This window comes from Ovis canadensis, chromosome 21, assembly GCF_042477335.2.
Source record: "Ovis canadensis isolate MfBH-ARS-UI-01 breed Bighorn chromosome 21, ARS-UI_OviCan_v2, whole genome shotgun sequence".
In the NCBI taxonomy this organism is placed as follows: Eukaryota; Metazoa; Chordata; class Mammalia; order Artiodactyla; family Bovidae; genus Ovis; species Ovis canadensis.
The window spans coordinates 58,455,001-58,482,679 of record NC_091265.1 but is presented as its reverse complement, the minus strand read 5'-3'; the positions used below and the strand labels follow the sequence as shown (position 1 = coordinate 58,482,679).

Sequence of the window (27,679 nt, the reverse complement as noted above, 5' to 3'; positions counted from 1 at the left end):
ATTTGGAGCAAGATGACAACGTATGCAGCCAGTTCTCTGGACAAAGTTATCAAGTAGCACCTTACATTCCCAAATGGTTCACAGAGTTCGGCTATCATAAAATCGGTGGGAGGCAAGCACCAGGTTCCTGCAACATGCTCAGGTGTGTGTGAGGCTTGAAGGGAAGAGAGGAAATCAATGCACACATCACAAGAAGACCGTGGCAAGAATACATGTACACCGAGTAAACAACACAAAGAAAGCACACTGAGGCACTCAGTTACTCTGCTCTGCTGAACACAATGCCCCCCACAGCCCTGCTGAGAGAGTAGGCACTCCACTGCCACGCCCCAGATGCCTGCGGGTGCCAGTCAGTCACTTGGCTTCCTCCTACCAGCTCAGACTCAACAGTCTGGGAAAGTCCTCTGGTTAAGCAGGGTTTATGTGCTAAATAAAGGTTGTGATACGTAACCTCGAGAGGGCCTTGAGAAAGTGGTTCCCAGGAAGAAGAGAAACAGCTGGCATTTGAGGGCAAGACTGAGATGGAGACCATGCTCCTGTTTCTAAAGACCGCAGTCCCATGCCAAACCCAGTGATACAGTGGAACTCAACCATCTCTCCCTCTCAACCTGTTTCACCCCCTAGAAGCAGTCCGGCCGTCCACAGATTATGAAAGGGTCAACCACTGCAGAAAAAACTTATCCAGAACTCCTCTTAAGGTCCTGACTGTCCAGATGACAGAGACTGAGGGGCTAACAAAAGAGAAAAACACTGGAAAAATGAAAAGCGGAAAGATTTATTTTAAGATGTTAATGTTAATATGCAAGAGGTATTAATATGCAAGAGAATATAACAATGGTTCTATTGCACTAGTCAGAAAGAAGGGAACAAGAGGAAAACATAATGGATGCAACAAGAGAAAAGGACCCAAAAAAGCACTGCAAGCCCCAGGGGTGAAGAGCTCTTTTTTCAAGTTAATTTTTTTTTTTTGCCTAGTAAAGTTCTCCACCAGGAAAGGTGTGACAGGCAGAGGACTCTCCAGAGCAGGCAGCAAGGGACACCAGAGATGGTGAAAGAAAGGGGACGGGGGGAAAGTGGACGCCTCTCGGCTGCAAGGTGAGATGACACAGAAAGGCTAAGGCTTGGGTGACAAATGATAGCAGTGATTGCCAGGATGAGGGGAGAGGGAGCAGCTCAAGAAACCAGCATGCAAAATTCCTGGCCCTGGGAGTCACAAAGGCTAGCCGACCACAAGCGGATGGACAGGGGCATACGTGGGGGGAATAAATATGTGAAGAAGGCTGGCAAAGAGCACGGAGATGAAAGGCAATCCTGATCAAGAGGAATGGTACTAAGAAAGATGGGGTGAGGGCAGAGAAACGGGAAGGCAACAAGCAAAGGGGAAGATACTAAGAGACAGGGTCCTGAGTGAAGAAACAGGAAAGCATAACGGCCCGGCTTGTGTTATGGTGTAAGAAGACAGAACCGGGAGGACCAGGATGAAGCGAGGCCTGGGAAAGGACCGCGCAACAGGTGGTGTCAATGGAGCAGGGCTGAAATAGAGAGTCTTTCCCTCCGCAGGAAGAGCCCAGGGAGAAGGCTTGGTACAGCACTCGCAGTGAGAAACAGGAGGCCAAGCCAAAACTTAAAAAAACAAGCCCCAGGGGAAGAGAACGTGAGGGATCTCGGGAGCGTGAAGGGAGTGAAGACTGGAACCCCGAAGACAACCTGTGGGAAAACTATGCGCATGACAGCTGTACGGGGAAACACGGAAGCAACAAATGCCAGCGCGAGGCACCAGGGAGCTCCTGGAGAAGAGAAGGGAAAGTGATGAGCAAAGAGTAGGCGAGCGATTTGGAAAGGTGATGAGGGTGGAGCTGGTGGGTTGCAAGCAAGAGGGCGAGCACAATGTGGAACAGGAGGAGGCAGGGTAAAAAGCCGGGGAACTGACAGGGGACAGGGATCGAGGTCACAGTCCGGGGCAAGGACCCTGAGGGTGATAACTGGGACTGGGAGAACCGGTGCGGGCAGAGGGGAAGCGAGGCTGGAGGGATGGAGGAAGAGGTGGACAACGATCTGGGGCGAATCGCAGGGTGCTGGTCTAGGAGCAGGAAGGTGGCTGCTTTCAGCGTGGGTGGAGGAAGACCAAAAAGGCCCCTGAGAGAAAAAGGGAAGAGAAGAGGAAGCTGGGGAGGTAACACGGAAGAGCGCAGGAGGGCGGTGAAGGGAGAAGGGCCGGGGGGAGGGGGGTGGTCGGCAGAAAGACAAGTGTGCAGCTTGGAGTCCGGACGAGGTGGGTCCCCGGACAGGACGCGGAAGGGAGGTGTACGGGGCCAGGAGCCAGATGACAGGGCAGCCGAGGCTTACAGGCTGGCAGCCGGGGCACGAAGAGAGCTGAGGAGGGAGGAGGCTCTGCAAGGTGCAGGGGCCCAGCCAAAGAATGTGGGGAGCCCTCCGGGCTCCTTACCTGCTCGGTGTCCCTCTCGTTCAGCGTGGGTAGGGGGGTCCGAGCGCTGGACATGGCGCCGGTATCTCAAGGGAGGGAAACCGAGAAGCTTGGAGGAAGGGAGGGAAGGGAAGGCGCGGAGCCCGGCCGGGCGGGGCTTCTCACAGCAGGAGCACCCGCCGCATGGGCCCCGGCCGGGGGTGCGGGGAGGCCGGGCTGCCGTTCACGCCAGCCCGGGGATGCGCCGCTCGGGCTAGGCCGCGCCGGCTCCGAGCAGCTCCGGACCGCACCCCCCCGACCCCCGGCTGGGCCGTGCCGCCTTTCGGCCGGGCCGCGCCGCTCCGCCTACTTTCTGCCGCCGCAGCCGGCCGCCTGCCTCGCTCCTCCCCTGCCCTCAGCGGCACTGCTCCGCGCCCGGCACACAGGCAGCCGCCGCCGGACCTGCTGCTCCCAACATGGCCGCCACCACCGCCGGTCCTCGGCTCTTTCCGCCGGCAGCAGCCGGAAACATCCGAAGCGGCTAGAAACGGGAGGGAGGCGCGCCTTCTCCTCCCAGCCACCGACTACTGGTGAATTCCGGAAACACCCGAAGAAGGTAATCCTGGGGACGCGCGCTGCTCCGCGATTCCGAAGACCAAGCTTCGGCTCTGTTTACGGAAATCTACGAAGAGACTCCGGGTACTCCAGCCACGCCTACAGGCCTTTCCCCGCCCACTTCAAGCAGGTTTTCGGCAGTTTCCGGAAACACCCGAAGCCTCTCCGCGCGCTGGGAGCGGGCCACGCCCCCATCCCGCCCCGCCGCGGACGGCGGTCGTCGGCCATTTCCGGCAACACCCGAGATCGGGCGAGCTTCGGGTCATTCCCTCGGATGGTACCCAAAGTCTGACTCTTCGTTTCTTTCCGTCAGTTTTCGGGTATTTGCAAATCTTGACCAGGGAGCGTAGATCACGTGTGCGTGTTACTATTTGACTAAGTAGAAAATAAAACTGTTAAGCCCTGGTATTGACATCGTTTGGTTCTAAAGCAACTTCCTATCTGTGTGTCCGTTCCTCTTAGTCAGCTCATTAAATACATCTCGTTTATCATCCAGCCTAACTATCAACATGTGAGTCACCTGTCAGATGCAGCGTTAGTCTATTACCTGTCTACCTACCGTTCATCACCTGTTGTTGTCCATCTTGGCTTCTATTTGTCTATCCGTGTACCCCACATCTAATCCACAGGGCTTCTCAAGGTCCCTGGCAAACACCAGGTAAACGTCCTTGGCTCCCAGCTGCCAAAGTCTTCAGAGATTCCCTCAACCCTGCATTCTACCTCTAGCTCTTTGCAGTGAAAATGCAATGGGATCTTGGGGAAAAAAATCACATAATATCTCTGTTTAGCTCCTCAATGTCCCTATCTTGAAAGAATCCATGCCTTTGTTCCCGTGATGACATTCTAAATAATATCTTTGGATTTGTACCTTTTTTATTTTCTTCTTTCAAAAAAAGTCTTCTAATTGTTCAAAATAGCACAAAACGGCATTGCACTATGGCAATATTGAGTCATGCCAGTTCCCTTTTTAAATATCCCTCTGAGGTTGGGCAGGAGAGACATTCTCATCTTTAATTACATTTCACTTATCCCTTCTAAAACAAGGAAACTCATGGGGAAAATAAAAGAGAGAAACTGGTTGAAAAATGAGGATTCTTCAGGATGGCACAAAGAATGAACAACTGGAGACGTTCCTTTCCTTTATGGGCCTGTTTTCCTATTAATGAATAGAGGTCACTATTCATAAGCTTGAGGTCCCTCTCATCTCTGGAGAGCCTCTTACTTTAACAGGAAGTCCATGTGGCAATCCAAGTTCACTCTTCACTTCCCCCTAGGCTACCTCACCAAGGACAGTGAATAGACTGGCAGGTGTGATTCCTCTGGCTGTCCCCACCCATTGTACCCCAGACATGTTGGAAAACCATCCCCTCAAAGCTACCCTAGGTTCAACAGCAGTTTAAGGTAGACAGAAGCCAGAATCCCCACAAGACCCAAAGACCAACCTCAAGCAGCGAGTCTGCAGAAGGTACAGAGAGAGGCCCAAGAGCTTGCAGGAAAAGAGTGTGGATTGGACCTCTGACACTTGACTTCCAACTCCAGCTCCAGCATTCTGAGCAGAACCCTTGGCTAAGTCAACCAGAGAAACAGGCAGCCAGACAGAGCAATGAGAGGTAGCTATGAACGCACTTCCTAAGGCAACAGGTATGACTTACAGTCCTAATAAATGCGTGGGACTCCAGGACACCGCTCCATGCTCCACCTCGGCTCCATTCAGGCACCCAGCCCTTGAGGAAGAAGCTGATGAAGAAACACAGAAGGAGGTGAGAGGGAAAAAGAGGAAGAGGTGAAGCCGGAGGACACACCCCCACCCCAAATTCATCCGGAAAATCCATGAGAATAGTCTGCCCTCTGGTGGCCAAAGGGAGACTCACCGCTGAATCCTGGGCGGGGAAATAGCCTCAAAGGCTGGGGTCCCTGCAGTAAGGAAAAAGGGGAAAGGGTTGGAGAAGTAAATGGCGCTGCCCTCAGCGGGCTTCCCTGGCCCCTGTCCCAGGAGACTTGACTGCGCTCGCTCTGCCTCTTGCATGCTTCCGTTCCCCTCGAGTTCTCATCCCTGTATTCTGCCCCTTGGCCCCTGCCCCCATCCTACATTCTCTCCTCTTCCTCACAAGGCTGCCTAACCGGTCTCCCTACCTAGACTCCCTCCAACTTGCCCCACCAGACAAGCCAGAATAATCTTCCTGAAGTCCAGCTCCAATTACAGCTCTGCTGCTAGAAGGCTTTCACCAGCTCCCTTGCGGGCTAGGCAGGCTGACTTTGTGGGCCTATGACCTGTGCAGTCTCACAAAGTCACTCTTAGAAGGGCCTTAAACTTGAAGCTTGATATAATGCTCTACTGTTACCCCTCTTGAAATTTTTACCAAGGGGCCCCTGCCTATTCAAATTGCCCTGGGCCCCACAGATTTTGTAGCTGGTCCTGGCAGTAGAAGACTTTAGCCTGCGTTGAAAACTTTGCCCAAGACTTCTGGCGGCCCAGGGGTTAAGACTGCTTCTACTGCAATGGATGTGGGTTTGATCTCTGGGTGGAGAACTAAGTTTCCACATGCCAAGTGGCACAACCAAAAAAAAAAGAAAGTAAAAGAAAACTTTATACAATCTGACCTCAACCTTGTGAATATCCTCTCTAGTTACATATCACTGGTTGACACCTCCCTGTAATTCGTGCCCTGCCACCGAGCTCTCTCACCTTCATTCCGCTCAATTGCCAGTCAGTTCAGGCTGATCAATTGCCTATCACCTATGTCATCTGGAATTCGGGATGTATTGATACTTCAAGATCCAGTTCAAATATCATCTTCTCATATCCCTGAACCCACCTAATCTCCTCAAAGATTAATTATTGCCACACATTTACCTCTCTCTAATCTGCAAATTCACTCATTCACAAATCTCTGCTGAGCACCTAATATGTGCAAGGCACAGTTCTAAGCTCTTCAGGTGTATCAGTGAGCAAAATAGTCGAAGATCTCCACCTTTGGGGAACTTACATCTCCACTGGGGAAAGAAAGACAACAAACATAGTAGTTAATATTAAGTGCTTCCCCCCCAAATAAAAGGAACTCGAGTCAGCTAAGGGGGATCAATGAAAAGCAAGTTGCAGAATTAGGCGCTCAGTGCAGGCTTCACTCAGAGAAGGCGATGGCACCCCACTCCAGTACTCTTGCCTGGAAACTCCCATGGATGGAGAAGCCTGGTGGGCTGTAGTCCACGGAGTCGCTAAGAGTCGGGCACGACTGAGCGACTTCAGTTTCACTTTTCACTTTCATGCATCAGAGAAGGAAATGGCAACCCACTCCAGTGTTCTTGCCTGGAGAATCCCAGGAACTGGGGAGCCTGGTGGGCTGCCGTCTGTGGGGTCGCACAGAGTCGGACACTGAAGCGGCTTAGTAGCAGCAGCAGCAGGCTTCACTGAGAAGGTGACATTTGAGCTGACTTGGAGGAGGGGAGGAAGGGAGTTCTGCAGCTATCTGGGGGAAGAGCATTCTGAGCAGAGGGTGCAAAGGCCCTGAGGCAGGAGCAGGCCTGGCTGTTTGAAGAACAAGGAGGCCAGTGAGACTGATGCAGAGTGAGCATGAGGGTGAGTAGGAGGTTGTGTTTGTCCAGTTGCTAAGTCATGTCTGACTCTTTGTGATCCCATGGGCTGCAACATGACAGGCTCCTCTGTCCTCCACTATCTCCCAGAGTTTGCTCAAGTTCATGTCCATTGAGTCAGTGATTCTGTCTAAGCATCTCATCCTATGCAGCCACCTTTTCCTTTTGCCTTCAGTCTTTCCCAGCAGGAGAGTCTTCTTCCAATGAGTTGGCTCTTCACATCAGGTGGCCAAAGTATTGGAGCTTCAACTTCAGCATCAGTCCTTCCAATGAATATTCAGGACTGATTTCTTTCCGGATTGACTGCTTGATCTTGCTGTCCAGAGGACTCTCAAGAGTTTTCTCCAACACCGCAGTTCAAAAGCATCAATTCTTCAGTGATCAGCCTTCTTTGTGGTCCAATTCTCACATCCATACATGACTACTGGAAAAACCGTAGCTTTGACTAGATGGACCTTTGTCAGCCAAGTGATGTCTCTGCTCTTTAATACGATGTCTAGGTTTGTCAAAGGTGATGTGGAGCCAGACCTGGTGGGCCGCTGCTTTGACTTTCCCTTGGAGTGAGGTGGGGAGCCACTGTAGTGACTCAGTCTGACTGGTTGCCAGATTGCTGGTAGAGTGAGGGGGACTTCCCTGGGGGTCCAGCGGCTGAGACTCCGAGCTCCCAGTGCAGGGGACAGGGCTTTGATCCCTGGTCGGAGAACTAGATCCCACATGCCAGAACTAAAAGTTCAAGTCCTGCAACTAAAGATCTTAAGAGCAGCAACTAAGACCCGGCACAGCCAAATAAATAAATATTAATTATTAAAAATAATTAATTATTTAAAAAATGAATAGAGTAGAGGGCCAAATCAGGAGCAGAAATTTGGAAACCCTGAAGGAGGCTTTTAGGATAATTCAGGTGAGGAATAACCATGGCTCGGAGCAAGGCAGCAGCAGTGAAGTAGTGGTTTATTAATAAGATTGATAGAGCCGACAGGATTTCTTTCTTTTTAAATTTTAAAAAAACAACAACTTATTTATTTATTTAAGGTCTTCAACTTTCCATTGCGGCAGGCATGCGGGATCTTCAGCTGCAGCATGCGCGGTCCAGTTCCCTGACCAGGGCTTCAACCCAGGCCCCCTGCGTTGGGAGCTGGGGCCTTAATCACTGGACCACCAGGGCGGTCCCCAAAAGGATTTTTTTGACGGATTGGTTTAGGAGATATGTGAGAGAGAAGAGCTAAGGATAATTCCAGACTTTCCAACCTGAACAAGTGAAAACCAATGCAAGAATAAAGGCATCTCCCACAGGCCCCAGACCAGGTAGAAGTCAGCCAACAGGAGCAGGGCTCCAGGGCCGCTGTGATGCCCACTGGAGAAGGCAAGGATTACAGATTCCCGGCTGCAGAGTCGCAGCGGTTTAGAGTAGCAGTTCCTCCCGCAGCCAGGAGAGGAAAAGCCAAGGGGAGCCCAAAGTGCTGGATGGAGAGTTGCATTCTCACCCCTGTGAACCATTGCAACTGTCCTCCATCTTCTCTTCCCAATCAGGGGAGCCAGAGAACTTGTCCATTCCAGGCAGGCCACCTTGTGGGTGAGGAGAGCAGCCCAGAATTGCCTTCTAGTCAAGAGTTAGATGACAGGATGTGGCAAGACCTATGCATGCCCTCTGACTCACCGGAGATCCTCCCATCTCACTGAGCTTTACTATCTCTTGATTTCTCTGAACTTTCATCATGCACTTTATCATTATTGAAAGTGAAATGAAAGTTGCTCAGTCGTGTCCAACTCCGAGACACCACAGAGTGTAGCCCGCCAAGCTCCTCTGTCCATGGAATTCTCCAGGCCAGAATACTGGAGTAGGTAGCCGTTTCCTTCTCCAGGGGATCTTCCCAACCCAGAGATCGAGCCCAGGTCTCCCACATTCCAGGTGGATTTGTTACCAGCTGAGCTATCAGGGAAGCATTATTATCATACACCATATTGAATTTGGGGCTTCCCTGGTGGCTCAGCTGGTAAAGAATCTGCCTGCAATGTGGGAGACCTGGGTTTGATCCCTGGGTTGGGAGGGTCCCCTGGAGAAGGGAATGGCTACCCACTCCAGTATTCTTGCCTGGAGAATTCCATGCACAGAGGAGCCTGGTGGGCTACAGTCCCTGGGGTCAAAAAGAGTCGGCCACAACTGAGTGACTTTCACTTTTCGTATTGAATTTAGGACATTTCAGAGATTAGAGTATGGAGAAATGTGCATCTTAGAATTGAGGGAATGGAATACATCCATTATTCCACCAGGATGTGAGCTACACAAGGACAGGAACTCCCAGGTGCCTTGCCTTTTCTCAGAGCTAACCCACACTGAGTCCTATGTGGATTTAATCACATTTACAAGCGAGAGGCACTATTATTTCCTCAGGTTTACTCAGAAGGAAATCGAAGCCTAGAGAAGCTTGGTCCCTTGCCAGTGGGAGTAGGAACATGGGAATGGACTTCAGTCTTCTGAGTCCATGAGAGGCAGGTTGTGTGGGGGTAGTGAGCAAACGCATAGCCCCTGCTGCCAGGCTGCTCTTTAGCGGCTGTGTAATCTTAGGTAAGCCTCTCAATCTTGCTCTGCCTTAATTTTCCCATCTGTTAAATGGGGATAATAAAAGTACCTACCTCACAGGGTTGACTTGTGAGGCAATAATGAGATAATACATGAAACATGCTGGGACAGAGCCGGGTGGACAGCCAGTGCTGTGTGTGGGCTGCTATCGTTACTAGGCAGACTCTAGCTCGCCTCCCGAGGCTTCTATTCAATCTCTCTAGTGTATTCTTCCCACCTCCCAGAACAGCAACCCTGAATCGGATGTGAGAGAGCCCATCCTGGCCCCAGTTCTTTCACTGATGAATCAGGTGAGTCATTAGGTAGCGTCCCTCAGCCTGGCGTGCTACAGTCCGTGGGGTCGCAGAGAGTCAGGCACGACTGAACAGTACCCCTGAGGTGATGGTACTTGAGGTGTGGCCTCTGGGAGGCGATTAGGCCAGGAAGGGATGGGATGAGAGTTCTTTTTTAAAAAAACATTTATTTATTTTTGGACGCGCTGTGCCGGGTCTTCATTGCAGTTCGAGGGGCTGTTGCCACGTGGGCTTTCTCTAGCTGCAGTGTGTGGGCTCCTCAATTAGGTGGCTTCTCTTGTTTCAGAGCAGAGGTTCCAGAATGCTCTGGCTTCAGTAGTTGAGGCCCATAGGCTTAGTTGCCCTGCGGCCTGTGGATTCTTAGCTCCTGGACCAGGGATCAAACCCACGTCCCCTGCATTGGCAGGTGGATTCTTAACTACTGGACCACCAGGAAGTCCCAGGACGAGGGCCCTTATGAAACAGACTCCACAGAGCTCCCTGCTCCCTTCCACCGTGTGAGGACATGATAAGAAGACAGCCGTCTATGAACCAGGAAGCAGGCTCTCGCCAGACACTGAATCTGGCAACTTGATCTTGGACTTCTCAGCCTCTAGAGATATGAGGAATAAATTTCTGTTATTATATGCCATGCGTGCATGGACTCTTTATGATCCCATGGACTATAGCCCACCAGGCTCCTTTGTCCCTGGAATTTTCCAGGCAAGAATACTGGAGTGGGTTGCCATTTCCTTCTCCAGGGGATCTCCCCGACCCAGGGATCGAACCTGTGTCTCTTGTGTCTCCTGTATTGGCAGGCGGATTCTTTCCCAGCTAGGCCACCGGGGAAGCCCATAAGCCGTGACTCTATGGTATCCTGTGACAGCAGCCGGGACAGTCTGAGACAATGTCTCTAACCCTACTGCAGTGGCCATGTCACTCTCGCCCTTCTTCGTCCGGGACTTGACACTGTGCCTGGGGTGGAGGAGACCGTGTCCCTACCAGCCTCACTCATATGCGCCCAGTACAGCAGGGAGGCCACTGTATACCAACTTGGGATGGCAAGTCGGGAGAGGCAGGTGCAGTAGGCATGGAGACCACCTTCAGAGTCTGTTCTCCTGGTGAGAGGTGCCCTTTGGGCCACCCACACTCCCATTCTGGGTCACTGTCCACAGGCAGGGTTCTGCCACCTCCATGGCTAAGAAGGTTGAGCATCCTCAATGCCTTGAGAATCAGGCGGCCACGTTGGCAGAAGCAATGCTGGTGGGAGGCAGAGGGCAAAGCAGGAGTGGGTAGGTTTCCCAGGGCCTCAGAGGGGAATACCCTAAGTGGATGACCTGGGGCCCGTGGGAGTGCAGGGACTGGAGGAAGCAGCAAGGAAAGCTTCTTAGAGGAGGTGATGCTGAGTCAGGTGCCAAGTATAAGCAAAGGACTGCAAGGAAGGACTGGAGAAATTGGAGCAGCCCATGGGGGCCCACAGGCAGCCAGCCTTCAAGGAGTTCCCATCTCATCTCGTGTGGATGTCGGATGGGCCAAGAGCAGCCTTAGACTTGGAGCTGTCAGAGGGGAGTCAGCACCAGCAGGTATCGGGGCTCTAACTGGCTTCCCGGAGGAGGGGGGCATGGGCGGGTGGCCATGACTCATCAGCGTGCCCAAAGCTGCAGGCTCGCTCCTGGCTGGCAGCACGTGTGTCCGGGGGAACATTCCAACTTTCCTTACCGTCATCCTCCCTGGGAGGGCAGTGCCTGAGGTCCCCAGCCCCAAGGACAGCAGGGACATTTTCTGGCCCCGGGCGGATTCCTTAGTGCTTCCAACAGTGTCTGTGAACCCAGTGTCTGTGAACCCCCAGGAAACAAAATCCACAGGGCTTTGGCCCTCCTTGTCCGTCTTCCCAGAACTCCCCTCCCTAAGTAACTACATGTTCTCTTTGCTTAACTGTCTTCAGAGGAGACCCTCTCAAGCCGCCATTTCAAAACTGCATCCCCTGATGGATGAACTTGCAAGGATATCACGGGAATGTGATCAGCCAGATTCAGAATGGAGGAACTTCAGTTCACAGAGCAAGCCACTGTGTTCTTAAGGAAAAAGAAAAGGTATAGGGAAAAAGAGGAAAGAAAGGCTGTTACAGGTTGAAACCTGTCAACTGAATGCAGTGCGTGGAACATACTTAGACCATGATTCAAAGAAATGAGCTTTAAAAAGATTCCTGGCAGAGTTCTGGAGATGGGTTGTACAACAATATGAATGTACTCACTATGTGTATTTCCCACAATCAAAATATTTTTTTAAAAAAAGATGTTTATGGACCAACTGGGGAATGTGAACACTGAATGGGTATTAAGTAACATTCAGTTCAGTCGCTCAGTCCTGTCTGACTCTGCGACCCCATGGACCACAGCGCGCCAGGCCTCCCTGTCCATCACCAATTCCCGGAGTTTACTCAAACTCAAGTCTATTGAGTCGGGGATGTCATCCAGCCATCTCATCCTCTGTTATCCCCTTCTTCTCCTGCCTTCAATCTTTCCCAGCATCAGGGTCTTTTCAAATGAGTCAGCTCTTTGCATCAGGTGGCCAAAGTATTGGAGTTTCAGCTTCAACATCAGTCCTACCAATGAACACTCAAGACTGATCTCATTTAGGATGGACTGGTTGGATCTCCTTGCAGTCCAAGGGACTCTCAAGAGTCTTCTCCAACACCACAGTTTAAAAGCATCAGTTCTTTGGGGCTCAGCTTTCTTTATAGTCCATCTCTCACATCCATACATGACTACTGGAAAAATGATAGCCTTGACTAGACAGACCTTTGTTGGCAAAGTAATGTCCCTGCTTTTTAAGATGCTGTCTAGGTTGGTCATAACTTTCCTTCCAAGGAGTAAGTATCTTTAAATTTCATGGCTGCAGTCACCATCTGCAGTGATTTTTGAGCCCCAAAAAATAAAGTCTGACACTGTTTCTCCATCTATTTGCCATGAAGTGATGGGATCGGATGCCATGATCTTCGTTTTCTGAATGTTGAGCTTTAAGCCAATTTTTTCACTCTCCTCTTTTGCTTCATCAAGAGGCTTTTTAGTTCCTCTTCATTTTCTGCCATAAGGGTGGTATCATCTGCATATCTGAGGTTACTGATATTTCTCCCGGAAATCTTGTTTCCAGCTTGTGCTTCTTCCAGCCTAGCATTTCTCATGATGTACTCTGCATATAAGTTAAATAAGCAGGGTGACAATATACAGCCTTGATGTACTCCTTTTCCTATTTGGAACCAGTCTGTTGTTCCATGTCCAGTTCTAACTGTTGCTTCCTGACCTGCATACAGATTTCTCAAGAGGCAGGTTAGGTGGTCTGGTATTCCCATCTCTTTCAGAATTTTCCACAGTTTATTGTGATCCACAGTCAAAGGCTTTGGCATAGTCAAGAAAGCAGAAATAGATGTTTTTCTGGAACTCTCTTTTGCTTTTTCCATGATCCAGGAGATGTTGGCAATTTGATCTCTGGTTCCTCTGCCTTTTCTAAAACCAGCTTGAACATCTGGGAATTCATGGTTCATGTATTGCTGAAGCCTGGCTTGGAGAATTTTGAGCATTACTTTACTAGCATGTGAGATGAGTGCAATTGTGGGGTAGTTTGAGCATTCTTTGGCATTGCCTTTCTTTGGGATTGGAATGAAAACTGACCTTTTCCAGTCCGGTGGCCACTGCTGAGTTTTCCAAATTTGCTGGCATATTGAGTGCAGCACTTTTACAACATCATCTTTTAGGATTTGAAATATTTTGACTGGATTCTATCACCTCCACTAGCTTTGTTCGTATTGATACTCTCTAAGGCCCACTTGACTTCACATTCCAGGATGTCTGGCCCTAGGTGAGTGATCACACCATCGTGATTATCTTGGTCATGAAGATCTTTTTTGTATAGTTCTGTATATTCTTGCCACCTTTTCTTAATATCTTCTGCTTCTGTTAGGTCCATACCATTTCTGTCCTTTATCGAGCCCATCCTTGCATGAAATGTTCCCTTGGTATCTCTAATTTTCTTGAAGAGATCTCTAGTCTTTCCCATTCTGTTCTTTTCCTCTATTTCTTTGCAGTGATCACTGAGGAAGGCTTTCTTATCTCTTCTTGCTATTCTTTGCAACTCTGCATTCAGATGCATATAGCTTTCCTTTTCTCCTTTGCTTTTCACTTCTCTTCTTTTCACAGCTATTTGTAAAGCCTCCTCAGACAGCCATTTTGCTTTTTTGCATTTCTTTTCCATGGGGATGGTCTTGATCCCTGTCTCCTGTACAGTGTCACAAACCTCCGTCCATAGATCATCAGGCACTCTATCTATCAGATGTAGTCCCTTAAATCTATTTCTCACTTCCACTGTATAATCGTAAGGGATTTGACTTAGGTCATACCTGAATGATCTAGTGGTTTTCCCTACTTTCTTCAATTTAAGTCTGAATTTGGCAGTAAGGATTTCATGATCTGAGCCACAGTCAGCTCCTGGTCTTGTTTTTGCTGACTGTATAGAGCTTCTCCATCTTTGGCTGCAAAGAATATAATCAATCTGTTTTCGGTGTTGGGCATCTGCTGATGTTCATGTGTAGAGTCTTCTCTTGCGTTGTTGGAAGAGGGTGTTTGCTATGACCAGTGCGTTCTCTTGGCAAAACTTTATTAGCCTTTCCTTGCTTCATTCCGTATTCCAAGGCCAAATTTACCTGTTACTCCAGGTGTTTCTTGACTTCCTACTTTTGCATTCCAGTCCCCTATAATGAAAAGGACATCTTTTTTGGGTGTTAGTTGTAAAAGATCTTGTAGGTCTTCACAGAATCGTTCAACTTCAGCTTCTTCAGCATTACTGGTCGGGGCAAAGACTTGGATTACTGTGATATTGAATGGTTTGCCTTGAAAACGAACAGAGATCATTCTGTCGTTTTTGAGATTGCATCCAAGTACTGCATTTTGGACTCTATGGTTGACCATGATGGCTACTCCATTTTTTCGAAGGGATTCTTGCCCACAGTGGTAGATATAACGGTCATCTGAGTTAAATTCACCCATTCCAATCCATTTTAATTCACTGATTCCTAGAATGTCAATGTTCACTCTTGCCATCTCCTGTTTGACCACTTCCAGTGTGCCTTGATTCATGGACCTAACATTCCAGGTTCCTATGCAATATTGCTCTTCACAGCATCGGACCTTGCTTCTATCACCAATCACATCCACAACTGGGTGTTGTTTTTGCTTTGGCTGCATCCCTTCAGTCTTTCTGGAGTTATTTCTCCACTGATCTCCAGTAGCATATTGGGCACGTACCGACCTGGGGAGTTCATCTTTCAGTGTCCTATCTTTTTGCCTTTTCATACTGTTCATGGGGTTCTCAAGGCAAGAATACTGAAGTGGTTTGCCATTCCTTTCTCCAGTGGACCACGTTTTGTCAGGACTCCCCACCGTGACCCGTCTGTCTTGGGTGGCCCTACATGGCATGGTTTAGTTTCATTGAGTTAGACAAGGGTATGGTCCATGTGATTAGATTGGTTAATTTTCTGTGATTGTGGTTTTAGTCTGTCTGCCCTCTGATGCCCTCTCAGCGCCTACCATCTTACTGGGGTTTCTCTTACCTTGGATATAGGGTATCTCTTCACGGCTCCTCCAGCAAAGTGCAGCGCTGGAGTGGTGGGCAGCCGAGAAGAGATAACCCTCATCCAAGGTCAGCAGCAGTGGCTGGGAGGAGATACCCCACGTTCAGGGTAAGTGACAGTAAGGAATTATTAATTTTGCAAGTGTGATATGATATGTTTTACTGAAAAGAGTCTGAATTTCTGAGAGATACAAACAGACTTATTTACAGATGAAATGATACAATATCTGAGACTTGGTTTTTTTTTTTTAATTGTTGTTGTTGTTGATCAGTCCCTAAGTTGTGTCTGACTTTTTGTGACCCCATGGACTGCAGCACGCCAGGCTTCCCTGTTCTTCACTATCTCCTGGAGTTTGCTCAAACTCATGTCCACATGTCCATTAAGTCAGTGAGGCCATCCAACCATCTCATCTTCTCCCCTCATCCCTTCTCCCCTTGCCCTCAACCTTTCCCAGCATCAGGGTCTTTTCCAATGAGTTGGCTCTTCAATCAGGTGGCCAAAGTGTTGGAGCTCTAGCTTCAGCATTAGTCTTTCCAATGAATATTCAGGAGTGATCTCCCTAGGATGGACTGGTTTGATCTCCTTGCAGTCCACGGGACTCTCCAGAGTCTTTTCCAACACCAGAGTTCCAAAGTATCAGTTCTTCAGTGCTCAACCTTCTTTATGATCCAACTCTCACATCCATACATGACTACCGGAAAAACCATAGCTTTGACTATACAGACTTTGTGGGTAAAGTGATGTCTCTGCTTTTTAATATGCTGTCTAGGTTCGTCATAGCTTTCCTTCCAAGAAGCAAGTGTCTTAATTTCGTGGCTGCAGGCACCATCTGCAGGAATTTTGGAGCATAAGAAAATGAAATCTGTCACTGTTTCCACTTTTTCCCCATCTGTTTGCCATGAAGTGATGGGACTGGATGCCATGATCTCTGTTTTTTGAATGCTGAGTTTTAAGTCAGCCTTTTCACTCTCCTCTTTTATCTTCATCAAGAGGCTGTTTAGCTCTTATTCACTTTAAAAATTATTCACTTATGTATTTTGGCTGTGCTGGGTCTTCACTGCCGCATGGGTTTCTCTGGTGGCAGAGAGAAGGGGCTCCTCTGGAGCTGCAGGTCACAGTCTTCTCACTGCAGTAGCTTCTCTTGTTCCTTGTTGTTCTGGGCACACAGGCATCAGTAGCTGCAGCTTGTGGGCTCTTGAGTGCAGGCTCAGCTGCTGCTGTGCATGGGGTTAATTTCCCCAAGGCACATGGAATCTTCCCTGACCAGGGATGGAACCTGTGTCCCCTGCACTGGCAGGAGGATTCTTAAATCACTGCGCCACCAGGGAACTCCTGAGATTTGCTTTTAAATAATCCGGAAGGGAGGGGAAGATAAACCAAAGTTGGCCGTATTTGTTCAAATTGGGTCAGGGATCCATCACGGTTCGTTATTCCCTCTCTCTCTTCTTTTGGGTGGGTGTGAAAATGTCTGTGATCAGGAATTCCCTGGTGGTCCAGTGGTTAGGATTCTATGCTTTCACTGGACTTGATCCCTGGTTGGGGAACTAAGATCCCACAAACTGAGAGGTGAGGAAAAAGAAAGATGTCCATGATCATGAAAGAAAAGAGAAAAAACTAGGGCCTTTTCACCCGGTGCTCATCCCTACTGGACGCCTGGAAAAGCTCCTAGCTTGCCGTCCAGGGTGTGGGGAGAGCTGCAGCATGGTCTCTGGCTCAGGACTGTATTCAAAACACCCGAACAGTGAACGCCTCGCATCCAGCTGACAGCTGGGGCCCGGGTGCCTTGAGCCTGAGCTCTGAAGAGTACAGTGATCTTGACCTTGGAGGGCCATGGACTTGTCTCTCCAAGGCCAACCGCTTAACCAGGAGGATGTGGGTGGGCAAGTGGTCAGATCAGAGAGAAGGAGTGGAGGGGTCAGGGAAGAGTCTGGAAAGGAGAAGCCCCTCCCTATGCCCTGTCCCCTAGGGGAGCCCCAGCTCATGCGGACATCACACACTGCTTTTATAGCCTCCAAATACTAAGCCCAGCCTGACCCAGGGTCAGAGGTCAGAGTGAGGCCAGGGCAGCAGGCAGGACCCACCCAGGAGCCCAGGCACCTTTCAGGACAAAGAGGTCGGTGAGGAACAAGACTCCCCACACCCTCAAAGCCTTCGGCTTGGTTCCCAGACATCATCACTTGAAACAGCTGTGATGAGCACCCCTCCACATCGTGGTGAGCCCCTCCAGTGGGCACTGCCAGGCACAGGGCATGATCCCAGCAGGGGCCAGGGCCTGGGGGCCTCTGGAAGTTGGCACGACCAGGGCCCTGGGCACCACTATTACAGTGTGGAGCGAAGGAGGTATGAGTGGGCTTCCCTGGTGGGTCAGTGGTAAAGAATCTGCCTGACAATGCAGGGGACACAGGTTAGATCCCTAGTCCAGGAAGGTCCACTTGCCTTGGAGCAACTAAGCCCGTGTGTGCTGCAACTATGGGGCCTGTGCTGTAGAGCCCGGGAGCCACAACCGCTGAGACCTAGTGCCCTAGAGCCCATGCTCCACAAGATAAGCACTGTGATGAGAAGCCCGGGCACCACAACCAGAGAAAAGCCCTCACGGAAATGAAGACGCGGTACAGTCAAAAATAAGTAAGTAAATAAATGAAACTGTGAAAACAAAAAAAGGTGTGAGTGCTTGTCATTTTGAAAGCGCTTCCTGATTCCTGAGTCCAGTTCAGTTCAGTTCAGTCACTCAGTCGTGTCCGACTCTTTGCAAGCCCAGGAATTGCAGTACGCCAGGCCTCCCTGTCCATCACCAACTCCCGGAGTTCACCCAGACTCACGTCCATCGAGTCAGTGATGCCATCCAGCCATCTCATCCTCTGTCATTCCCTTCTCCTCTGGCCCCCAATCCCTCCCAGCATCAGAGTCTTTTCCAATGAGTCAACTCTTCTCATGAGGTGGCCAAAGTACTGGAGTTTCAGCTTTAGCATCATTCCTTCCAAAGAAATCCCAGGGCTCATTTCCTTTAGGATGGACTGGTTGGATCTCCTTGCAGTCCAAGGGACTCTCAAGAGTCTTCTCCAACACCACAGTTCAAAAGCATCAATTCTCTGGGGCTCAGCCGTCTTCACAGTCCAACTCTCACATCCATACATGACCACAGGAAAAACCATAGCCTTGACTAGACGGACCTTTGTTAGCAAAGTAATGTCTCTGCTTTTGAATATGCTATCTAGGTTGGTCATAACTTTTCTTCCAAGGAGTAAGCGTCTTTTAATTTCATGGCTCCAGTCACTATCTGCAGCGATTTTGGAGCCCCCCCAAATAAAGTCTGACACTGTTTCCACTGTTTCCCTATCTATTTGCCATGAGGTGATGGGACCAGATGCCATGATCTTCGTTTTCTGAATGTTGAGCTTTAAGCCAATTTTTTCACTCTCCTCTTTTACTTTCATCAAGAGGCTTTTTAGTTCCTCTTCATTTTCTGCCATAAGGATGGTGTCATCTGTATATCTGAGGTTATTGGTATTTCTCCCGGCAATCTTGATTCCACCTTGTGCTTCTTCCAGCCTAGCATTTCTCATGATGTACTCTGCATATAAGTTAAATAAGCAGGGTGACAATATACAGCCTTGATGTACTCCTTTTCCTATTTGGAACCAGTCTGTTGTTCCATGTCCAGTTCTAACTGTTGCTTCCTGACCTGCATACAGATTTCTCAAGAGGCAGGTCAGGTGGTCTGGTATTCCATCTCTTTCAGAATTTTCCACAGTTTATTGTGATCCACACAGTCAAAAGCTTTGGCATAGTCAATAATGCAGAAATAGAATGTTTTTCTGAAACTCTCTTGCTTTTTCTATGATCCAGTGGATGCTGGCAATTTGATCTCTGGTTCTTCTGCCTTTTCTAAAAACAGCTTGAACATCTGGGAATTCACGTATTGCTGAACCCTGGCTTGGAGAATTTTGAACATTACCTTACTAGCGTGTGAGATGAGTACAATTGTGGGGTAGTTTGAGCATTCTTTGGCATTGCCTTTCTTTGGGACTGGAATGAAAACTGACCTTTTCCAGTCCTGTGGCCACTGCTGAGTTTTCCAAATTTGCTGGCATATTGAATGCAGCCCTTTACAGCATCATCTTTCAGGATTTGAAACAGCTCAACTGGAATTCCATCACCTCCACTAGCTTTGTTCGTAGTGATACTCTCTAAGGCCCACTTGACTTCACATTCCAGGATGTCTGGCTCTAGTTGAGTGATAACACCATCGTGATTATCTTGGTCGTGAAGCTTTTTGTACAGTTCTTCTGTGTATTCTTGCCACCTGTTCTTAACATCTTCTGCTTCTGTTAGGTCCATACCATTTCTGTCCTTTATCGAGCCCATCCTTGCATGAAATGTTCCCTTGGTATCTCTAATTTTCTTGAAGAGATCTCTAGTCTTTCCCATTCTGTTCTTTTCCTCTATTTCTTTGCAATGATCACTGAGGAAGGCTTTCTTATCTCTTGCTATTCTTTGCAACTCTGCATTCAGATGCTTATATCTTTCCTTTTCTCCTTTGTTTTTCACTTCTCTTCTTTTTACAGCTATTTGTAAGGCCTCCTCAGACAGCCATTTTGCTTTTTTGCATTTCTTTTCCATGGGGATGGTCTTGATCCCTGTCTCTTGTACAATGTCACAAACTTCTGTCCATAGTTCATCAGGCACTCTATCTATCAGATGTAGTCCCTTAAATCTATTTCTCACTTCCACTGTATAATCGTAAGGGATTTGATTTAGGTCATACCTGAATGATCTAGTGGTCTTCCCTACTTTCTTCAGTTTAAGTCTGAATTTGGCAGTGAGGATTTCATGATCTGAGCCACAGTCAGCTCCTGGTCTTGGCTGCAAATAATATAATCAATCTGATTTTGGTGTTGGGCATCTGGTGATGTCCATGTGTAGAGTCTTCTCTTGCGTTGTTGGAAGAGGGTGTTTGCTATGACCAGTGCATTTTCTTGGCAAATCTCTATTAGTCTTTGCCCTGCTTCATTCCGTATTCCAAGGCCAAATTTACCTGTTACTCCAGGTGTTTCTTGACTTCCTACTTTTGCATTCCAGTCCCCTATAAAGAAAAGGACATTTTTTTTGGGTGTTAGTTGTAAAAGATCTTGTAGGTCTTCATAAAACCATTCAACTTCAGGTTATTCAGCATTATTGGTTGGGGCATAGACTTGGATTACTGTGATATTGAATGGTTTGCCTTGGAAACGAACAGAGATCATTCTGTCGTTTTTGAGATTGCATCCAAGTACTGCATTTTGGACTCTATGGTTGACCATGATGGCTACTCCATTTTTTCGAAGGGATTCTTGCCCACAGTGGTAGATATAATGGTCATCTGAGTTAAAGATGACCCATTCCAGTCCATTTTAGTTCGCTGATTCCTAGAATGTCAACGTTCACCCTTGCTGTCTCCTGTTTGACCACTTCCAATTTGCCTTGATTCATGGACCTAACATTCCAGGTTCCTATGCAATATTGCTCTTCACAGCATTGGACTTTGCTTCTATCGCCAGTCACATCCACAGCTGGGTATTGGTTTTGCTTTGGCTGCATCCCTTCATTCTTTCTGGAGTTATTTCTCCACTGATCTCCAGTAGCATATTGGGCACTTACTGACCTGGGGAGTTCCTCTTTCAGCATCCTATCATTTTGCCTTTTCATACTGTCCACTTTTCCTGAGTCCACTCCCGCCCCAAACCTATAGTGGGTCCCCAGGCTCTGGAGGGAAGACGTGTCAGGCCTCCCTAGTGCACAGACTGACCACAGGGCCCCGGAGACAGCAGCTCTACAGTTCCAGACCTGGGCACAGCCAGCTTCTGCTGCTGTAGTTGCTCTGGGGTGGCAGGCGAGGTACCATGTGTAGCTGGAGGTGCCTCAGTTTCCTCATCTGTATCATAGGCACAGCGTGGGGTGACGCACCCTGGGGACTAGGGCGGTGTCCTGTCCACTGCCACAGTTCCCGGCACCGGGGCTGCCCAAGGCCTTCATTCGCGGCTGCGCAGTCTGACCCAGGCCTCCTGGAGGTGGGGCCTGAGGAGACCAGAGGCTTTGTCGTTGGTGTTGGGGAGGCCCAAAATGGTGGCTTTGCTTCCTGTCTGGAGGCGGGTGAGCTCTGACCACCGAAAGAGGTCAGCAAGGGACTGGCTGGATTCAGTGATGTGAAGGCCACCGGTTCCAGGGAGGTGGGGAACAGACACACAGGCTGCAGTGGGGTCACCTTACCTGTCAGTGCACCTGCAACGGCAGCTCCCATCCTGCCTCACGGTCAGCTGGGTGGCCCCCCAACAGACTGGCCCAGGGGACAGACAGAGAGAGGCTGCGATCCCCTGAGAGGCTCTCCCACCCCAGACCTCCCCACACCCCATGGTGTGCAGGACTTCCCAGTTCACCGAGGGCCGGAAGGCAGTCTCACTTGAGCCAGATTGTAGCCTGGCTGTGTGTGTGCGTGTGTGCATGCGTGAGAAAGCTGGGGTGGGGGGCACTGGACAAGAGGGGTCAGGTTGCTGGAGCCACAATCTGGACCAGAGCCATGATGGAACCGGGTGCTACACAGGTTCCCAGCCAGTGACACCCACTGTCCAACCATAGCTCAGCTTCTCTTCAAGGAGAGAAGTGGGTGCTTCCTTCCTTCTCTCAGTCTGGCTCTGCCCACAGGTCTCCAAAAAGAGCTCCCTGACCTGGACCCCAAGGAGGGCAGTTGTGAAGGGTGGCGGGTGGCCGGCCTCAGAGTGCAAAGGAGTACAGGGCACTAGGGGCAGGGGTCAGGGGGTTGGGTGGTGACACCCTTGTCCCGATTCTTCTCAGTTGTGGCTGGACTTCAGCATCACACCTGGAGAAAGCTGCCACCACCCGCCCCTGGGTTATATTTGCGAAGGAGGCGTTCCTGGTGTTGCAGGCCGTATGACAGTGACTCTGGCCCAGGTGGTGGACCCCAAGCAATCCTTCACTGGTGTTCAGAAACCTCCTTCTGCACTCTGGGTGGAGCCATGACCCAGGCTCCACTCTCTGCCTCTCCCTGGAGGCCCAGAGGTACCCACAGGCAGCTTCCAGCCACACAAGCTCATGGAGTGCCTGGGGTCCCAGCTAAGGCTGGGCAGATCCATGCCACCCGAGATGTGGGGCTTAAGCCACGGAAGAACCACACCAGCAGCAGTTACTCTGACAGCTACCTTGTGAGAGGACCGCATTCCGAGGACCAGCCCACACAGGAAAAATGTTGCAAAGCAATACACACCAACAGGGCACTTCACAAACATTTATTGAGCACCTACTCTGCGCCAGGCTCTATGCAGGACACTAGGAAAACGAAGTCAATGCAATCCAGCCCTCGCCCAGAAGGAGCTCACAGTCTAGCGGGCCAAACCTTCAATCATAATTAACAGCTGCGAAGATGCATTTAGCTTCACAATTGTACAACAAGCTTTTCTGTAAGTTCTCCCAATTGCCAACACCCAACAACACAGCCACGTTGTTTTAAAAGCACACTGGCATAAATGTAAACAGTCACAGGACTGAACAGACAGACAGCAACCCCAGTCTGCAATAATTTACAGTCTGTGGTTCAGAGCATTTCAGCATTATTTATTCCTTCCTATTCGGTAGGATACAAGTTCTGCCAATTTGCAGAAACAGTGGGAGAGACACAGTGGAGCTCCATGGCCCTCATGCACTGGTGGAGTCGCCCGAATCCCTTGCTCATTTTTCCTCCACCACACCACACATCTGGTCTCCCCTGGAAAAGGGCCCCTGACATCCTCGGACTCTTTCTCCCGAGCTCATCAGATAGGGAGAAAGGACCACATCCCATGAGCCAACCACAGCTGGTTGGGCCCATGGGTGACATCAGCTCGGACAGGCACACAGCACAGCCTGCTCGGCCCAGACTCTTTCTGATTTCGGGACTGGCCTTCTGGTCAGTCTCAGAACCTGCTGGGCTCAGCGCTGTACAGAACAACTGCCCTGTGAGTCCATCCTCCCCAGGATGCACAAGACCCATCAGAAGCAGTGGAGCAGGCCAGGGGCAGAGGGTGGACGGCCCTATTTCTCCCGTCCCCCCCTGGACTCTACATGGGACAGTCAAGTTAGGGATCTGAGCACTCTCTCTGTGCCTCTCTTGAGAGCCCTCATCACCATAGAGGAAAAACACAACCCAACGCAGATTTGGCTGGTGATGGATAGTTTAGAAGGGAAGGGGTAAGGAATATGGGGAAGAGATCCAAAGTGGGTTATCTCCTGGTTCAGGGAACTGGAAAACCAGGCAAAGGTTCGCTGTAATTAGGTGAAGGAGATAGGGGCTGACCGTGAGGCTGAAAGGTTGGAGGCGGCCTGCCTGCCTTCCTTCCTGTCCTGGGGCGGGGTGGGGATCAGGGGCAGGCATCGGTGCCCCTGCACGCTGGCCACAGCCAGAGAACACAGCAAAGATGACCTTAGGTCTCAGCTCCTCCCCGGCTGCCCCAGAGCGGCCTGTCTCGGACGGAGGTTCACCAAGTGAGTCAGAAGGTATGTGTAAAAGGTGCTCCTGACCGCATCTGGAGGGCAGGGGTGAGGGGAGGGGCTGAGGTGCCCCTCTGACAAGGGCTGCCCCCACCCCTCGCCAGCCTCCAGGGCGCAGTTTTCCGGCCCATGCCCAGGACCCCCTCTCAGCTCTCCTGATTCTCAGGGTTGCTCTAGGGCGCCGGACAGCTTGCTAGCAAACCCCTCCCCGCAATGATGGCCCAGACGGAACTCTCTTAATAAAAAAAAATAATTTATTGTCAACAAAGGAGATATATACAACAGGAAAAGAGGTGAATAGGACAGCAAGTGACCAGTTGGCCACCAGTGGGGATGGAGCGGGAAGAGGTAATGGAGGCCTCCTGCTCTGGGGGCCTGCGGGGGGGAGGAGAGGCGTCCCCCGAGGTAGTGGGGCTCAGTTCACGACCACCTCCTGTGTAAGGCACTGTGCCAAGGGAGAATGGGGGGGCCGAGAGGGCGGGAGGAGGTCGGGGGGACAGTAGAGGTCGGGGTCAGCAAAAGGATTGGGTGGGTGTTCTCCACAGGCCCAATGCCCTACCGCTCGACAGCCATCGGCGGCTCCTGCCCGGCCTCACGCCTCGCCCCAAGTCACGGCAGATGCTACCCACCCTCCTCTCCTCCATCCTGCTCTGGCACCTGGTTCTACTCTCTCTCTCAGGCGGCCGAGCTGGGGGGCTCTGCGTGATAAGCCCAAGGGGGACACTGTCTCCTCCCTCCCTCCCTCCCACCCCAGAAAAGAAAGAACCTACAGGCCACTCCCCGCCTCTGGCTGCGCCCCCACAGCGCTGCTGGATTCCGACAGCGCCGCAGGCCAGTCTGGGGCGTCACCTGCTCCCACACCCTTGGCGCCCTGGGGGTGCTTGGACCAGTCTTGCAGGAGGCTGACTGCTGGGGGCTCCTCCAGTCGCACGCGGATGACCTGGAGATCCAGCGTCCCACGAAGCCCTGGAGGGGGAGCTGGGCAGGGGTGAGGGCAGAGAGCAGTCAGGGCCCTCCAGGCCATCGCCTCAGGGATGTTCCTGGAAGGTCTCGGTAAACCACATCCCCTTTCCAGGCCTTCCATTCCACAGCCCTGGACCTGCAGCCAGAGGGGAAGCCCAGGGACAGTGGGAGGCCTCACTCCTGGTCCACCCAAGGACCAGCGCTGACCACAGGGGCATCACGCCTCCTGGGGCATCAGCCACCGGCCCTCTGCAGCCTTCCTCCAGTGTGTATTTCGCACACGGATGCTTGGTGCTGTCCTCTGCTCCCCTCACCTCTTTATCTTCAGCTGACTGTTTCACTTAAAACTTACTGGGCATCCTAGCCTGAAGGGTTCTGCTCTGCGTGGGCAGAGGTGGTGGGATGGAGAATACCCCAAAGGAGAAAGAGACAGGGCTCTGCCCACAAAAGAGCTCCCAGGTGAATATGCAGAGTGGAGGAGGGAGCACTGCACGGAGAGTCCTGGGGGGAACATCCAGCTCTGCTTTGCAAACCCGACCAGGCTCTTTATCGCCCGAGTTGGTACTGACCACGCAGGGGTCATGTGTCCACAATACCAGCATGGAGAAGCTACTCACAATGGGTAAAATCGGATCTCAAGACGGGAAAGCGGACTGCTGACAGCCCTGTCAGGTACCAACCCCACCCTGTGCATTGCATAAGCAGGTCCAAAAGTTACATCAAAAAGCAAGAACAGAAAACAGAAACTGGTGACTGCAGCTGTCGAGGTGTCTGCGTGAAACTTGCGGTTTCTGCCTTTACTGTTTCGAGAGTCTTAAGTGATTTGGCAGGGGAAATGGGTACAACTTTGCTACACCATTTGCTGGGATGTAATGAGTCATTGGCTGCCACTGGGTTGTGCAACTGAACAAACTCTGCTTTCTATTCACATGAGCTGGTTTGCCTTCCTGACACACTCTACACTCCTTGAGGGCAGGTGGGGCCCACTCATTGGGCTCCTTAATTCAACAATAACTTACTGGGCAACCACACTGTGCCCAACGCTAGTCTAGCTGCTGGGGGTTCCCCAGGACATGGGGCAGATCAAGTGGCCTTTCTGGAATTTATGTTCCAGCAGTGAGAGCCAATAAACAAGATACGGATGGAAGCAAAGTAAAAAAGCACACCAGAGTAGGGGACAGGATATCAGGGAGGATCTCACAGAGGTGACCTGGAGCTGACCTGTGAGCAAAGGTGCACAGGGAACGGAGTCTGCAGTGTCCAGCTGGGGAACAGCACTGCTGGTGGGAAGAGGGCATGCGGGTGCCCTGGTGAGCGGGAAAGGCGAGGACCACCAGCCCCACAGGGACTCCGACTTTTCTCTGGAATGTGAGTGACAGCGCCGGAGGGCTCTGAGCAGAGCAGTGATAGGGTCCCACTTGTGTTTTCAACGGGGGCTCTGGCTGCTGTAGGAGACTAGCCACAGCGGGCGATGATCAGAAGCCAGGAGACAGGCTGTTAAGGAACCCTGGGTGAAGGTAGCAGCAGTAGAGATAGTGAGTAAGTGTGTGTGTCAAACCTGAGCATCTTAGAGGTGGGGCTAACAGGATTTGCTGACACAATGAAGTGGGGTCTGAGAGAGATAGATGACGACTCTGAGGCTTTGGTCCAAGCAAACTGAAGAACGGTCCAAGCAAACTGGCAGCAAGCTTCCTGGGGAAGTGAAGCCTGGGGACGGGGGAGTAGAGAGGCTGGGTAAGGGGAGGAGATTGTGGGTTCCATTCAGAAACGCTATCAGAAACACTGAGTTTGGGGGATCTTTTATACAACCAACCAGGCACATCAACTGCGCGAGAGGGAGGCTGGAACCGAAGGGACAGGCCCGGGGCAGAGGGGAAGGTGGGACCATGACAAGCTTCGAGCCTGGGATCACCCAGGGTGTGAGTACAGATCCTGACTCACGGTTGGGTCATTCATTCATTTGCCAAATACACAGACAGCACCTATTCTGGGCTGGGCACTGGGGATATTGCCGTGAATGAAACAGGCAAACTTCCATACCCAAGGAAGCATAATACTCTAGAAATAGGAAGTAGAACCACCGAAGGATCCAACTCTGAGAGCTGGAAGTAAACAGGTAAGATCATGGTGTGGCCCGAGAGGCCAAGGGCAGAATGAGCCTCCAGGAAGGAGGGCGGGACAGGCTCCTGGTTTCTGCCGATCAGGAAAGACAGGGACTGAGAACTGACCCCCGGGTCTAACTTCATGGACGTCAGTGGCAATCTTGCAAAAAGACAGGTAGGTGGTAAGCAGGAGGCTGAATCTAGTGGCTTCCAAAGACAGACTGGAGATGATGGTAGAGAAAAGCTCTCCAGCTCTGCTGAAAAGCTAGGAACAAATGTGACAGAGGCTATGATGGATGAGGGCTAAGAAGGGACAAATAACATCTCTGTGTAAGCTGATGGGGAAGACCTGAAGGAAAGAACAGCTCGGGGTCCAACAGAGGAGACTTGATCCCTGGCTGGGTGCTGCACAGGCAAAACACACTTGGGCTGCCCGAGGCGGAGTTTCCTCTTCCATAAAACGGGGGCTCAGCACCCCGAGCCCAGAACCGCCCCCACTTGCCTCCCAGCCCAGCCCAAATCCCTCTGCTCCCCCAGCTTCAGCCCCCTTCTCCTCCTCCACACTTGTGCATGTGTGTGCAAATGTGAGCATCTCCTCTGGGGGGTGGCTGGGACCCATCTCTCATTTCTCACTAAGGCTCATCTCTGAGCAGAGACTGGAAATGTCACTACCAGAGTGACCAGTGAAGGCAGTTGCCGTCCACTCATCTGTCAGTAAATCTTTTCCAAGGGCTTTCTTTGTGCATGCCCTGTTTCCGGTGCAGAGGATACAGCAGTGAACAAAGCCTGCCACTCATGAAGCTCACACACACACACTTTCTTCTCCTTGGTGCAGTCTCTCTCACACATACACACGCACACACACACACACACATCCATCTTCTCTTTGGTCCAGTCTCTCTCTTACTCACACACACTTTTTTCTCCTTGGTCCAGTCTCACACATACACACACCCATCTTCTCTTTGGTCCAGTCTCTCTCTCACTTACACACTTTTCTCCTTGGTC

The 27,679-nt window shown here is 50.7% G+C and overlaps 2 protein-coding genes across 27 annotated transcripts in view; both read right to left on the bottom strand.

Moving 5' to 3' along the window:
- The window catches only part of MARK2 (microtubule affinity regulating kinase 2), a 55,972-nt gene extending 52,852 nt beyond the window's left edge, over positions 1 to 3,120 (bottom strand). For 8 of the 25 annotated variants that reach the window (XM_069566063.1, XM_069566067.1, XM_069566065.1 and 5 more), the window contains exon 1: positions 2,447 to 3,090. In XM_069566063.1, the coding sequence (XP_069422164.1) occupies positions 2,447 to 2,500 (54 nt within the window). In that variant the 5' untranslated portion in view covers positions 2,501 to 3,090. Of the gene's footprint in view, positions 1 to 2,446 lie in introns of all 25 variants that reach the window. The other 17 variants (XM_069566068.1, XM_069566073.1, XM_069566075.1 and 14 more) reach the window with 10 other exon arrangements.
- A 20,722-nt stretch (positions 3,121 to 23,842) lies between these two features.
- The window catches only part of SPINDOC (spindlin interactor and repressor of chromatin binding), a 13,030-nt gene continuing 9,193 nt past the window's right edge, over positions 23,843 to 27,679 (bottom strand). For both annotated transcript variants that reach the window (XM_069566039.1, XM_069566038.1), the window contains one exon: positions 23,843 to 24,584. In XM_069566039.1, coding sequence (XP_069422140.1) covers positions 24,373 to 24,584 — 212 coding nt within the window. In that variant the 3' untranslated portion in view covers positions 23,843 to 24,372. The remainder of the gene's footprint in view (positions 24,585 to 27,679) is intronic.